Source organism: Miscanthus floridulus, chromosome 4 (genome assembly GCF_019320115.1).
Source record: "Miscanthus floridulus cultivar M001 chromosome 4, ASM1932011v1, whole genome shotgun sequence".
Taxonomy (NCBI): Eukaryota; Viridiplantae; Streptophyta; class Magnoliopsida; order Poales; family Poaceae; genus Miscanthus; species Miscanthus floridulus.
Window position 1 is genome coordinate 99,400,091 of NC_089583.1, and position 15,761 is coordinate 99,415,851.

A 15,761-nucleotide genomic window follows, 5' to 3' on the forward strand; every position below is an offset into this window, starting at 1 on the left:
CTTGTGAACAGTAACACGCTAAACCATGCTCTAATACCAGCTGTAACAGAACCAACCAATTATACGAAATTAAGTAAGAAAATCATCCGCCAGAGCAGACGATTTAGCAAACTTAAGCCTGTATAACCCGGTAGTCCGTGAAATCACGAAGGATTTCAAACCAACTTTCATTCCAGCCAAGATCGTAATAAGTTTAGCGGTCACCATCACATATTACATAAAAGTTCACAATCTCAGATACATTAGAGTTTCAACATAGTGAAATCATGAATGATTAGACATGTATGATTTGGATGCTTGATGATGCATGATATGCGTGATTTGCAGTGCCTAAATGTAGGCATAACACCGGGGTGTTACAATATCTCTCTCAAGTATAAACCTTTTTATGTCCTCAATGTTTGTGAGAATCTACATGTGAAATGTATAATGCAAACCTTGTAAGCTATTCAAAAAAGTTAGCATGTCTAGTAACTGACATCAGTGTAGTGATACCTTCTTAGCACCCTTTTTCTTAGACTTCAGGGTTTCCTCTTGATTATTCATCATAGAAGTTTTCTTGATAAGTACATGTGATAATTTATCCACTTTATCTGACAGAAGCTTCATCTGACCACTTAGTTTAGCTTTTATCAGATACTGCTTTTACTCCTAAGCAAATCAAGGCACTAACTAATTTATGATGCCATAGGATTAGACACTACATTAAGCTTTCCATGTCACCGAAGAAAACCAATACAGAGGTTCATGTTCTTGACATTTTCCTTGTACTACAGGTTTATAAGTCAACTAACCTAATACTTTTTTACTTTAGAAGATCTGGAACAGGCTCCAATCAGCCAGAAACTGAAAGCCTACAGCCTATACCTTTGAGCATTATGTTCCCTGCTAGCCTGGAGCCAGAACCTGAGCATGTCAATACTGTTGACGATATCAACACAACTGAGAACAAAGAGAGACCCAAGACAACAGTGAATAAAAAAAGAAAGCTTAACAATCCAGCTATGAATACAAGAGCCAAGGTATCTACAACTTCAGATAGTCCTGCTATGGGTACCAGAAGCAAAAGGAACCTTGACATTTAGTTGTTGTCTGTGGGATGACTCAAAACTTCAGATATTTTGTAACTCATATAGAACCTGCATTTTGTAAGACCAAAACAGTGGTATGTGCATGACCAAAACAATGGTCTGGTCTATGTCATGACCAAAACAATGGTCTGGTCTACTGGTTTGTGAAATGCTGTTATGGTTTGTGAAATTTTCATAACTGGTTTGTCAGGTTTGTTGTTCTGGTTTCTCTTTCCGAATCTGTGTAACTGGTTTGTTAAATTTGTGGCGTAAGGGCAAATGCAAAATTCTGCTCCTAACGTCTGGACACAGGGGCAAAACGGTCATCGTATCCCTCTGTTACCGGGCGTCATGCTCTAACCTCATGGAAGTGGCACACGGGACCAGAAAACTCTACGCGAGGAACTGAGGAGGGACAGCTAAAATTTTGGTGGCAAGAGAATGAATTAGAAACTTTTATAATGGCTCGTAGGGAAAAGTAAAAAAAAAAAAGATCGTTTTCTTTTTTCCTGTCTCCGTTCTTCCACTCGAGTTCTTCAGTTCTTTGGAATCGCCAGACGGAGCAACTCGAGTTTGCCATGATGGTGATCTGGAACCGGAAGAGGTGCGCTCCCCCTCTCTGATCTCCTGATTGGCCTCGCTCCAGTTGGGTGCGAGATTTGGACGGGACGGGCGGAGGTTGGGAGAACCGAGGCGGCCGGCATGTTTGGGTCCAGGGTCCAGGATGAGGTGGAGATGCAGAGGAGGCCTAACAACAGGTACGCGTCTTGATTCCATACGGCTTCCTTTTCCCCTGCGATGTATTTAAGTTCTGACCTTTTGGATTGCCTGCTGAGAGTCGATGAGTGGCTGTTAGAATTTTGCTGAACTGGGATTGACTTTGCGTTTGCTGTATTGGGGAGCGAGGATGGAGGGGGGATTCGGAATCGATTCTGGAAGAGAGTACATAAAAGGTGGTGGTGTAGCTTGCGCAGTAGGTTCTTCACTACCTCGAGGAATTGGAGAGGACCAATTTGAAGCTTTGTCCCCGTTGAAGCCTGGATTCAAGTTCCTTTTGCTGAAGAGGGGAGGGATGACTCTAGTATTGAGACTTAGAGAGCTTCGTTGGAGATTAACTCGTCAAATCCAGAAGAACGTGCTGGTTCTAATCGGATTAGCTGTTTTTTGGTGTGCATGATAGGAGTCTTATGATAGTTTGTGAAAATGACAGTAGAAATTGAGAGCATTTGCTACATTTCATTTGTTCAAGCCTAATATTTATCCCTCATTTATATTCAGCTTCACGGGCAAGCTTAATTTTTTCCTTTCAACTAGCCTGATTCCCATGCAATTGCGTGGGCAAATTGAATAATACAGCTCTATTTGCTAAACAGTTGTAACTTGCGTACTTTAAAAAATAATTGTTTTTGTCCAACAATCGTGACTATTATATATCTCTGTCTTATCTTACAATTAAGAATTAGAGACATCTTATGGAACCTCTGTTATAATCTGGCCTGCAAAAATATTTGGTCTAGATTTTTTTCCTTTTCTCTGTATTAGTGATTATTATACTTTTTAAGGGTTGTGGTAATTTCTAGCCCTTAAAGGGAAGGTAGCATGATGAACTAATGGTTATAGCATCCGCAGGTGAAGATGGTCTGTGGAATCCTATGTATTCTTCTTCTATTGTTACTTTGGTTCGAAATCACACTATTTTGACCCAAAATCATTGGTTTTGATGTATCGATAATATTTGTGGTTTTGCTAATTTTTCTAAGTTTCTGTTTATCTTTAGGATCTTTCCTGATGAGAGACAAAATCAATCTAAGCCATTATATCAAACTGCACGGGCTGACAGATTTGGTGCAAATAGAATGGATCTGAAGAATCCTGAGAAGCTTAAGGTGTTAAATGAAGGCAACAAACCGTGGCACCAGCGTATTCTAGACCCTGGGAGTAATATTGTACTGAGATGGAACAGGGTGTACCTTGTGGCATGTTTGTTTGCTCTTTTCATAGATCCTTTTTTCTATTACCTTCCATTGATTAGACAAAATGGCAATGGATCTTCATGTGTTGCCAAGGACCAGGGACTGAGCATAAGAATCACTGTCCTACGATCACTTGCTGACTTATTTTACATGTTGAACATAGCAATCAAGTTTCATACTGCATATGTGGATCCAAAGTCCAGAGTCCTCGGAAAGGGAGAGCTTGTTGTGGATATTAAGAAGATTCAACGAAGATATATAAGAACTGATTTCTTTGTAGACATGCTTGCAGCTGTGCCACTTCCACAGGTAAAGACCTCGCGAAGATTAGTGGCTGCAGCCCTTGTTGCATAATTTAATTGTTTATATTGCATTTTCTTATTTTACCATTTCTAGTGGTACTACAATCACCTGTGGTATATGTTCAATAGCAATGCCATATGCATATTATTTTGCACTAAATTGATTGATTAGCGTCTATGTGGTGGTAAGATTCTCGTGGTAAGCCTTTGGGTTGAGCCCATGTCATTATTTCCCTTAATATAAGGTTATCAAAGTAAGTCATCTGACCCTTCCTGGTGATGTTGCTATTTCCTATCCTAGAAAATTGTCGTTAGTAAACATACAATTGCGACAACCACATCGCGACTTCAGTAAGGTGGACCCAGCTACCTTTCTACTCAGATGTATTCATGCCATATATCATCTGAATCTAATTGGCATCCACTTTAGATCATAAGAAAGCATTCAATGAAATTTATTGTAATCAGCTAATACTAGCACTATTATCGATGCCTTATATATGTCTTTATGTCCTGTTCTCTTGATTTTTCCCTTTTCATTGGTGGCTCATGTTGGGCTTCAACTCTAGCCTACCACAATTTGGTTGGGACTTGTCATGTGGGGCAGCCCAGGGACTGGCTGCATGCCACCAGGAACGTAGTAGAGGGGGCGTGCGCGCCCAAGGAGGTGCATGCTTAGACAGCTGTAATCAAGGGCAGTTAAGCTGCCGGTTAGGTGTTAAGACCCAAGAAGGCGCATGCGCAGCCAGTTGCAATCAATGGCAGTAGCTGCCGGTTAAGGAGTAAGAAGTTAATGGCTAGGAGAGAATCAAGGAGCTAGGACTCAGGGACTTCTATTTATATCTTGTAACCAGCTAAGAATGGATCAAGCAATGAACAACAAACAATCCAGTTACCCCCAAATATTCTAGTCTCCCTCCACGCCGACTTTGCCCGGCCTTCCTCTTGGCAAGGGTTATCCTCCCTATCCCCGATATGAACTAAGGTTCATAGCAGGACTAAAAGGGTTTGGTGGTGTTGTTGTAGTTGTAACCTGCTAGCTTAGCTAAATACTTGTAGATTAACTTTGCCTGTGTAGCTGAAATTTTTGAGCGATGATTATCACAAATACTGAATATGATGACTTGGTTTGTTAGTGCAAGACTTCTGTAGTTAAGACTTAATCTTTCTGGGGTGACTTTGTTTTGCAGGTTACTGTGTGGTTAATTATGCCTGCGATAAAAAGCTCAGATTATAACATCCGAAACACTACATTTGCTCTCGTAATTGTGATTCAGTATGTCATAAGAATGTATCTCATCATCCCTTTAAGCAATCAGATTATCAAAGCTGTTGGAGTAGTTGCAAAGTCAGCTTGGGGGGGAGCAGCATACAATCTTCTGCTCTACATGCTCGCAAGCCATGTATGGTTATCCACTTTCAATTTTATTTATGAAATTCCTGGGGTGTTAATTTGAATTACGATTTATTTCAGCTTATGTTTGTTCTAAGGGACACACATGGTTTTATTTGCTATTGAAAATGGAGTCTTGTCTTCTCTTCATATGGAACCTAATATCAGTTTTCTGGTCCTTCTTTTTTCCTGATTCGATAAATATATCCATTATCCTGGAATGCATTAGAATTCAGTCTTGCGTTCTGCACAAAGAAACAAAACTGTTTCAAGTAGACGTGCATGTGAGCTCAATTGTGAGAAACAATTCTATCACTATCATCTTGGATCTTGTGGTTACACATTTGTTTGCGCGATACTAAAATTATGTTACTTGTGATATGACCTGTGTGCATTGCTGCAGATTACTGGTGCAATATATTATCTTCTCTCCATCGAACGGCAGATTACATGCTGGGATCAGCAGTGCGTTGCTGAGTACAATGATAAACATTGCAACTTGAGATTTATAAGTTGTGAGAATAATGGTTCTAATGATTATTCTGTGTGGGCAAAGAACACAAGTATATTTGCCAAATGTGATGCCAATCCCAATAATCCTAATTTATCATTTAACTACGGGATGTTTTCTATTGCACTGAGTAAAGGCGCTGTCTCATCTCCATTCCTTGAGAAGTACTTCTTTTGTCTATGGTGGGGCTTGCTGCAGCTTAGGTTGTGATCCACCGCTATACTCTGTTACTTTGGGTTCTTTTGTATGTCTAATACAATTACTGATGTTAATGTTGTTTTGTGTCTGTTGACACCTTTCAGTTCAAGCGGAAATCCTCTCGTGACAAGTGCTTTTATCACAGAGAACTTATTTGCTATAGCAATTGGCGCTATCAGTCTCATACTCTTTGCTCAGTTGATTGGCAAGATGCAGGTAGTGCCATAAATTCTCACTTCTGAACTACAATAGGAAGTTTTGGGGTTGGTAGTTCACACTTTTTATGCTCGTATTACCAAGTTAATCCTAGGATTAACACAGCATTAGTAATTGCATTATGTGATAAATTTGGAAGCAATTTTAAAGCTGATCTAGTTTGGCAAAATTACCTTGTTATCAGTTCTATTGTGCATTATGTGTTAAGGCTATTGTAACTTTGTCTTTTTTGCTTAACTGATGCATCGAGCATATGAAGTATGAACTTCCGTTTCATGGTTTGAGATTTCTGATAAAAATAAGGATATTACTGTTTCTGTGTTCAGTAAGCCATTTTCTGCACTGGTAACCCACTTGAAGTCTGATTCAGAGATCACTTCCTATTCTTCTTTTAGACATACCTGCAGTCTATCAGTAAAAGGCTTGAAGAGTGGAGGCTGAGGCAAAGGGACATGGATGAGTGGATGAGACACCATCAACTCCCATCTCATCTTCAAGAACGTGTCCATCGGTTTGTTCAAGTTAAATGGCTTGCTACAAGAGGAGTAGAAGAAGAGTCCATCTTGCAAGCTTTGCCTGCTGACATACGTCGGGATGTGCAGCGTCATCTTTGTTTGGACCTTGTTAGACGTGTAAGTTGTGGTTATACTCCCATCTCACAGTTGAATTAGTAGAGTTTTTAGTTTTTGAAAGTTTCTTGATGGATTATTTACTGTATTTGGATGGAAATAAAGAAGTTGACGCTCTGTTGCTTTTTACCATTGCTTCTACTGCTAGTTGAAACTTCATACACATTCCATGGCAGCTTTTCATTCCATTCTGCAATGCAGGTACCCTTTTTCTCTGAGATGGATGACCAACTTCTTGATGCCATCTGTGAGCGGCTGGTGTCTTTCCTGTGTCCTGAGAATACATACATCTCCCGCGAGGGTGATCCTGTGAATGAGATGCTTTTTATCATACGTGGGAAACTAGAGAGCTCAACAACAAATGGTGGCCGTAGCAACTTCTTCAACTCTATCATCCTGCGCCCTGGTGATTTCGCAGGTGAAGAGCTGCTCACTTGGGCCCTACTTCCAAAGACAAACGTCCACTTCCCGCTTTCAACAAGGACTGTACGGAGCCTCACAGAGGTGGAAGCCTTCGCTCTACGAGCTGAAGACCTGAAGTTCGTCGCAAACCAGTTCAGAAGGCTTCACAGCAAGAAGCTCCAGCACACATTCCGGTTCTACTCCCATCACTGGAGGACCTGGGCTGCCTGCTTCATCCAAGCTGCATGGCGGCAGCACCAGAGAAGGAAGCTGGCTGAGAGCCTCAGCCGATGGGAGTCATACTCATGGTGGTCAGAGGATCACCCAACTGGTGATAAACCCAGACAGGAGGGCACCTCAAGTGGCGGCACAAGGACGATTGCTGAAGGTGCCATTGCCCATATGCATAAGCTTGCTTCTGCTTCCAGAAGGTTCCGCACCGAGGACATTGCTATTCGCAGGTTGCAGAAGCCTGATGAGCCCTGATTTTCTCCGCAGACCATTTTGATTGAACCTTATGCTCTGCAGCTGGAAATGCATGTTGTACAATTACAATCGTAGTATACTACTGTAATTTTACTGCACAGCAATTTTAGGTGTTGTGAATTGTGATAGAAAAGATGCATCGTGTAATCCTAAGTCCAGAATCTACCCTGTATAGGCTTAACCTTTGTGCAGTGCATAAACTATTTTGTAGCGTCATCTGTTAAGCTATCAGAGATGCCAATGTGACTTGTTGAACACCAGTAGAGTACAGCAGTAACAGCACTACAGATGAGTGACAATAGGTTTAGCTCAGACACCGTCCAATGTGCATCGAGATTCGTGATCCTGAAACTCGTGTGGTATTATTTGGCTTTGCTTCTCTGGCATCTGGCCTCCGTCTTGCTCGCCCCCCCCCTATCCGCCGCGAGCCGTCCTCTCCTTCGTCGGCGTGTTCCTGGCTTGCCTCTGCCGCGGTAAGTGAGATTGGAAATAAGCCTAGAATCGGCTACGAATTCTCACTCTCATCTTCCTTCGATTCCGAATTCTTTTGCGTTTTTCTCTTGACAAAGTTATGTTCCGTCCGATTGATGAGCTGCGCTGTTGCTGATCGTCGTTTCACCCCCAATCTAGCACTAGCAGTGGCATGAGGGCGGGGCGGCCCAAGATCGGCGACCAAGCGACCAGCGACGTGGTAGTGCGGCTACGAACGCCGGAGGACCGCGACGAGTGGCTCTACTGCCACTCCGCGGTGCTCGCCGCCGGCAGCACCTACTTCGCCGATCGCCTCTCCGACGCCTGGCCGACGTGCCAGATCCTCGGCTCGCGCTACTGCGTCGAGGTCTACTGCCAGGAGCTGGACCTGAGCTCCCATGTCACCGCGCTCCGGCTCCTATACGCCACCGAGCCCTGCTCCCATTTCGGCGTCCGCGGCGCGCTGGGCGTGCTCCAGGCCGCCGTGCACCTTGGATGCGGGCAGATCGCCGCCGCCTGCGCCGGCTACATCGAGTCCGCCCCCTGGGACGAGGCCGACGAGGAGGAGATTCTGAGGACCGTCCCCGGCCTCGGCCCGCAGTACGAGTGCATCCTTGCGCGTCTCCGGCCAATCGATCCGGCTCCGGTGACGAGCATATTCCTTTCGGCGTTCCGGCACGCGACGATCTCGTCGGCGGCTGGGCCTGCGCGGGAGCTCAAGTCTGCAGCTCAGGAGCAGCTGGAGTACATGCTCACCGAAGATGACGACGCCCCATTGGTAGCCCTTGACAACGACACTGTGAAGTCTCAAGTGAAGGATTGTGCCACAGGTTTACTAAGTCAGTTCAGTGATTTCATGAGTTCTATCCTGACAAAACAAAAGGAGGCGCCTCTTGATGGTGACGACCAGGAGCTTCAGCAGGAGTTGCAGTCTTTTCTTTGTGATATCTCTTGGGTCTGTCAGGTCCTGAGCAAGCTCGAGATGATGAAGTGCATTGTTGTCTACTGGGTCGGAGTGTCCTCTGATGTTGTTGAAACTGTTGACGCAGTATGCACTGGGTATGATTGTCTGAAGACCAGGCTGAAGGTGGTAGAGGTGTCTGCAAAAGTCCTGGAGGCTGTTGCATTTGGCAATGTCGTCCTTCCAGCTGAGAAGCGCCGCCATGTGGTGAATTTATGGATTCGATTCGCAAGAATGACAAAATCTTTGGTTGATCAGGCCTATCCGGATGATGATGGTGGTGAGGCTGAGACACCAAAGGAAAACCTGGACAATGAGGTCTGGCAGGGCCTGGAGTCTGCAATTATTTCGATTTTGCTGACACTGCCGTCAAATAGTCAAGCTGAGATTTTATCAGAGTGGCTTCAGTCAAAACATGTTAGATATCCTGACTTGACGGAGGCATTTGAAGCCTGGTGTTATAGATCAAAGGTTGCTAAAAGAAGGCTCTCTTTCTTGAGCGACATTGGCCAGGTATCTTGATTCCTTACTATGTCCAAGCACTCTTGAGTCTGGGAACATGTGCCTTTTGTTTGTCTTCATGATGAGCAACAGGGTAAGCCGGTAAAGCTGGAGTTTGGGTGGACTCTTCGAATTGGGAAAGATAGGATCGAGTGCCTGCCTTTCGGTGAGAACAATCATCATGGAGTTCCATCATTTTGGTTCCAACTCCACCGATCAGTTTCGTTGTTTGTTAAGTTTTGCTAGCATAGCTGATGGGAGTGCAGAACAGTATACACCATTACAGATATAAAGTAGCCGACATAACATCCTGATCGACATATACTAGTCATGATCTTTGTGTGCTTGAAGCTATACTGCAATTGACAAGTGACCAAAGCAGACCAGAGATACCTGAATTGAACAAGTTTGCATGCTTTCTGCATTTTGGTTAAATGTTTTACCGGTACGTTATGTTTATGTTCCTTCCTGCTGGGGAAGTTTTGGTACTTTAATCATCAGGTTTTGTGATCACCAGCATAAATGCTGGAGGCAGAGCCGCATGGGCAGTGCAGAAAAGGACCCTTGCCAATATCTGTATCCATGACATGAATCCTGATAACATCAAGTGGCGGAAATGGGGGAGGCAGGACGGCAACCAGATTAGTAGATTACCTAGAGTCTGTTGATGGGCAATGTAACGGTCTGTGTGGTTAATAGGGTGTCATTTCTTGCTTGTGGAAAATAAGTTTGCAATGAGTTGGTGTGATCAGTTAACATTGTCTTTGAGAAAAGAGTCAACAGTCAAGGATTGCGATATGTTCACTTACCAAATGTTAATCATGAGTAGGTGGCATGCATCCATATGTGTGTCCTTTGTTCGTGAGGGTTATGAGTCGTTGGCTATTGTTCAAGAAGACTGCTTTTGCGACCAGCTACTATAAATTAAATACCTTCCTCATAAGCACTGGCGCCCATGGCCTAATGGATAAGGCGTCTGACTTCTAATCTGGCGCTTGTGGGTTCGAGACCCACTCGGCTTGATGTAATTTTTTTTTGTTTTTTGATTGTTTTAGGTTTTTTGCAGTCGCCTGGTTGTTTTTCTTCCCAAGCCGTAGACAAAGGAGAAAAAAGGGTGAGAGTTTACAAAAGCAGCCTCTACCTCAACAAACTCGTGTCTTTTGCAAGGTTCTAGCATTCGGTCTAAAATAATCAAAATTTAACGAAATTCACTCATCTTATTAATGAGATAAAAAAGTATCATATCGGTAGAAATTTCCAATCTAATTTAGTTCAGTCTAGAGTTTAAATAAGCACATCAAATTCTTTTTCAATGTAAGAGCAGTGTGGTTTGTAACCTGCGCTACGAGGACTCTCTCGCAGTTGCGTCATGTAACTCAATTCCTCTTGACGTAACATGTGCTAAGGCATCATCAAGGCATGTTCTCGGGGAAAAAAATACCTGCATGTCTCTTAATAAAATATTGAGATTGAAGTTATTATATAGCACGTAAAAAGACCTCAAGTCCTTCTCGTTCGTTCCCAAGTTCATGCATATATGCAGACTGCCCTCACGCGTGCCATCCCCACCGGGCCGGCCTGCCGTCAGCGTCAAGACGCTCGGCTGGCTCGTGTAGCACAAACGCTAGCAGTTGGGCCATTGGGCCTTCAGTCCTCGTCTCCTCCAGTGTTGCCCTTGGCCCGGCAGTCCATGAGCCATGGAGCGTCACTCTTTCATTTTCGTTCCTCCTAACTCAATGTCTTCCAGATTTGGGGTTTATAAAAACGCTATTATGACAAGTATATTGGTGAACTAACATAACTCAGTCCTTTGACAAAACATGCTTCTTGCTTAGCCAATTTACTAAACAGAACTGAATACAGATACTCAGATCAACAAGCAGAGGCTAGACAGAACTCTGTTTTGTAATCCAGACAGACGGTAACTACTGCATCAGGCATGATTTTTGTTGCGCCATTCCTTAACCTAGTCGTTCAAGGCTACCTCCCCTTCGCACATGCACCAACCAACCGATGCAGCAGTGGTGGTAACATCTCCAAGGAAATACCATACCGTCACGGTTTTAAACAAACATTCAGAAACAACAAGCACTTTAACATGTGTCAAACATTAGAAACACCTTTGGCGTAAGAGTTTGGTTTCGGTCCAGCAAGTACAACAAAGATCTCCAATCTTTTTCTTTTTTTGTTCTAGCTGCTCACTAAAAGCATCTCCAAGAGTTTGCTATCTTAACTTGGCATCCATATAATTTTGGCAAAACAAGAAAAAATAGCCTCCAACAGTTTGGCAAAACAACTTTGCATCAATAGCAACTTGGCAAATCTTCCATCAGCGAGCGCAAATATACGCGCGCGTATACGGCTTGGCATCCGGGGCTCTTCGTTTCTTAGCGGGGCTCTTCGTTCGCTTAGCGGGGCTCTTCGTTCGCTTAGCGGGCCTCTTCGTTTTGTTAACGGGTTTTTTTTATTTTACCAAGTCAAAAACGCCAAACTTTTGGAGATGGATTGTTTTTTTTACTTAACATATAATTTTAGGAGTTGGCAAATCACAAGATTTGCCAAGTAAAATTTGACAAACTCTCGGAGATGCTCTAAGCAAAATAACAAAATTCAGAATAGTCCGAAAGCAGGCACACAAGATCACTCCTCCGTAGCATCACCGCACTCAGCACATTTTGGTCAAAAGCTTATTGCATTTAGCACGGGAGAAAGTTGGGAGGCTTCAGCTGCCAAAATTGGTCGTAGCAAATTTTCCATCGTCGAACATGCGGAAATTAAGAAGCGATTTGTAGAAAAGGAAGGGGGCCACACTGCTGCTCCGGGCACCCGTCCTCACCTGCATGCTTGCCGGAGTTTGAAAAGCTGGAGATTGAGCGGTCAGCAGCCCTCCCCCTCTCTTACACGCGGGTCTTAATGTTAGCTCCTCTTCTCCTTCCTTCAGAAAACGCAGCCACTGCCTCCATCGACGAGAGCACGCATGCTGCTTTCTGCACCTGCTCCTCAACCCGACCCACACCGACTCACTGCCACCCACCTCGACGGGCCGCCGCCGCACGCGCTGCTCCTCGTCCCCGCACCCCGTCGCTGCGCCACCGTCCCCATCGCTCCTTGCGGGCTTCCTCTCCGACCTCGCCGAGATCGGCGGCTCCTTCCGGCTGCCGCGTGTGGCCAGGTGGCTAGGAGAGGGGGTCGTCACCGGCTGGGCCCAGGCCAGATGGAGGACAGCTAGCCGTTGCCAAGCTCCACCATCATCCTCAGGCCGCCGCTTGCTGAAATCGACCGTTTCTCCGCTGTGTTGCGTCATACAAAAGAAGAAGGGTGAAAACCGCATGTTGCAAGAGTATATTTCAAGTGTTTCAGAGGTATGTTGCAAGTGTTGCATATCGATGTTGCAAAAGTAGATCGGGATGTTGCACATGTTGAAATGGCTATACACGTACGTTTCAAGTGTATATTCTAAATGTTTCATCTGATCCAGACGAATGCTGCAAGTGTTTTATTTGGATGTTGTAAATGTAGATCTATATGTTGCATATACATGCATGTTGTAAGCATATGTTTCAAGTGTTTTCAGGTGTTTCATACATATGTTTGCAAGTGTTTCATCATGATGTTGCATATGTTTACAATGGTTTTAAATATTTTTCAGATATTTTAGCAAGTGTTTCAGATGCTTATTTCCAGTGTTTCATCTGTCTTTTTTGTATGTTGCAACTGCTGCAACTAGGATGTTTCAAAAGTAGATCGGGTGTTGCACATGGGTTGCGTGTGGAAAGCGGCTGACGACGACGTTCGGAGCGGCGTGGGCGAATGTTCGGGGCAGCGTAGGCGATGTCCGTGGCGATGTGGGGCCCACTGCTGGTGTGCTCGGGGCGAGCCCCACACGCTAGCCGCTCGCTCCCTCACGGTGTGGGCAGCTGAAAGTTCTAGTTTGGATTTTGGTGAATTGATGAAACCTATAGGCGCTAACCCTTTTTACTTTAAGTGATCATGAGATAGGGTAGCACATTCCAAGTGGTAGAGCAAGCGATGATGATCATGTTGGTGGTGATGGCCATGGGGATCAAGTGCTCGGGCTTGGAAAATAAGAAAGAGAAAAACAAAAAGCTCAAGGCAAAGGTGATATCCATAGAAGCTTTTTGTTTTGGTGATTGAGACACTTAGCGAGTGTGATCACATTTAAGATAGATAGTCATACTATTAAGAGGGGTGAAACTCGTATCGAAATACAGTTATTAAAGTGCCACTAGATGTTCTAACTCATTGCATATGCATTTAGATTCTAGTGAGTGCTAACACCCTTGGGATTTGACTTAGATTGTTGCTAACTCACGTACACAAGTGTTGGAATACTTGGAGTTAGCTCACATACACAAGGGACGAGTGATCGAGCTTGAGAAGAAGTGAACATGGGCATTGGACCCTGGTTTCGGGAGCATCAGACCCAGCTAATCAATGTCCGATGGCTAACCCTAACTGAGAGGAGCGTGCGCGGCGGCGTCGGACCGAGGCTCGCAGGGCGTTGGACCGACCAAGTGCACTATTCATTCAGTGCCGTGTGGGTAAGTGAGCGCAAGCGCGACACATGGCGGTGACAGATTGTGGACCGGGTCCGATGGTGGGCGTCAAACCGGGGTCTGAGGGTTTTAACCCTCTCTGGACCTTACTAGACCACGTTGGACCCTCCCTGTGTGGAGTCTGACGGTAGGTCCAATGGCCTGGGTCTGACCATGGTAATTAGCGCGCGACTGCTTGACCGTTGGCGGCAACGGTCATCTCGTTTAACTGGGACGCATGGTAGCTTGTAAGTGGATGCGGTAGGGCATCGGGCCATGCGTTAGATGGTCTGACGGCCCGTGCCAAGTGAGTCTGATGGTCACTTATGTGACCCAACGGCTCTATTTCGTGGGGGGCTTCTATTTTAAGCCACATGGCCAGCTCTAGCTCACTCTCTTGGCCATTTTCATTGACATAGCAACCTAGTGAGCTAAGACAAAGTTCTCTCACTCATCTCTATTATTGATTCATTATCTTTGTAAGATTGGGAGTGAATCCAAGTGTATTGCTTGAGTGATTGCATCTAGAGGCACTTGGTGATTGTGTTTCGCTGTGGGATTCACTTGTTTCTCTTGGTAGTTGCCGCCACCTAGACGGCTTGGTGCAGCGAGGATCGTCGAGCGGAGGAAGGTGATTTGTCTCTGTGTCCGATCGTGGTGATTGTGAGGGGTTCTTGACCTTTCCCTAGTGGAGAGCCAAAATGTACTCTAGTGGATTGCTTGTGGCTTGTGGATACTCATCTTGTGTTAGTTGTGCGGCACCCGATTGTAGGTTAGGCGTGTGATGTCTATTAGCGCGTGAACCTCCAAGTGAGTGAATCACCACAACGGGGACTAGCTTGCCGGCAAGCAAGTGAACCTCGGTGAAAAATCATTGTGTCATCTTGTCTCCGATGATTTCATTGGTATTCATTGTATTGTGATTGATCTCTTGCCACGGTGGTATACCTCTCTACCTATCTTGTGTATTTACTTTCGTAGTGTAGCTAAACTCTTTAGTGTAATTAGTTTTGAGAGCTAGCTTGCGTCTTTTCTAGTAGTTAGTGGGGGCTCTTTTGTTAGTCTTTGAGAGCTCACTAACTTAGTGGTAGTGACATAGCCTCTTGTGTGTTATAGAGATCATAAATAACTAGAATTGAGGATAGGAGGCTTATATTTTGAGTAGGCTAGCGCAACACTCACTTCACTTTATAATTATCTAACCACTTGGATTAAGTGTTGTTGTAGAAATTTTTATAGGATATTCACCCCCCACTTTAGCCATTAGGACCTTTCAAGTGGTATTTGTTGACACCAAAATTTAGTTCAAGATGGGGAGTCCCTAAGAACAAGAAATTATTGAGGAGAGTCGAAATATTTGGGTCAGGTCGGCTAACCAAATCGCCAGGTCAGCTAGCAAGATGACAGTCATCAAGGGAATGAGCCCATTAGCAGGAGCGACAAAGATTCAAAGCGAAAGACACATCAGGCTCCACAGAAAGGAAAGGTTGGAGTCCAAGTTATCATAATTTAGGAAAGTTTTTGTCTTCTTTTCCAAGTTTTGTACCCGGACTTTTCAGACCAAGACTCGTAGTTTAGCCTTGGGTATAAATATTGAACCCCGGCTATTGTAATGAACATCTCCAACGATCAACACAAATCAGTACCTTTACTTTTTGACTCACGCCACCCCTTAGGAGTAGGAGTAGAGTAGATTTCGACGAGTTCTTCGGCGAGCAGGGTTGCATCGGTTAGGTCCGACCTCCTGTTTGTCTGTGAGTATCTGTCATGACTTATACCTTGTTTGTAAGGCTGCATCAGGTAGGTCTGACCTCTTGCAAGCTTTGTATAAGTTAGTTATTGTCAGTTGATTATAAGGCTACCCTCGATTAAGTTTGATCTCTTGCAATTACTGATAGTTATCCTCGATTCTTATCAAAATCTATACGTCTGTCCTCGGTTAAGTCTGATCTCAGTATGAATTTTGATACGAATTCCCTGCCCGGTTAAGATTGAGATAGATCGGCTTTATATTTCTTTTTGAATCGTCATCTTGTTGCACTACATTGTTCAAATCCCACTTTGACGATGGTTCTTGCTAGTCTAGCCATTC

At 44.4% G+C, this 15,761-nt stretch overlaps 1 protein-coding gene and 1 pseudogene across 1 annotated transcript; both read left to right on the forward strand.

Moving 5' to 3' along the window:
* Nucleotides 1-1,544: 1,544 nt before the first annotated feature.
* LOC136550123 (cyclic nucleotide-gated ion channel 17-like) lies at nt 1,545-7,421 on the forward strand. Its single transcript, XM_066541608.1, has 7 exons — nt 1,545-1,828; nt 2,848-3,352; nt 4,536-4,748; nt 5,142-5,452; nt 5,552-5,663; nt 6,059-6,295; nt 6,494-7,421. Exons 1-7 carry the CDS (start codon nt 1,773-1,775, stop codon nt 7,178-7,180), a joined length of 2,121 nt encoding a protein of 706 aa, XP_066397705.1. The 5' UTR covers nt 1,545-1,772; the 3' UTR covers nt 7,181-7,421.
* A 31-nt stretch (nt 7,422-7,452) lies between these two features.
* On the forward strand, nt 7,453-10,068 carry LOC136550124 (BTB/POZ domain-containing protein At3g05675-like; annotated as a pseudogene).
* The last annotated feature ends 5,693 nt before the right edge of the window (nt 10,069-15,761 follow it).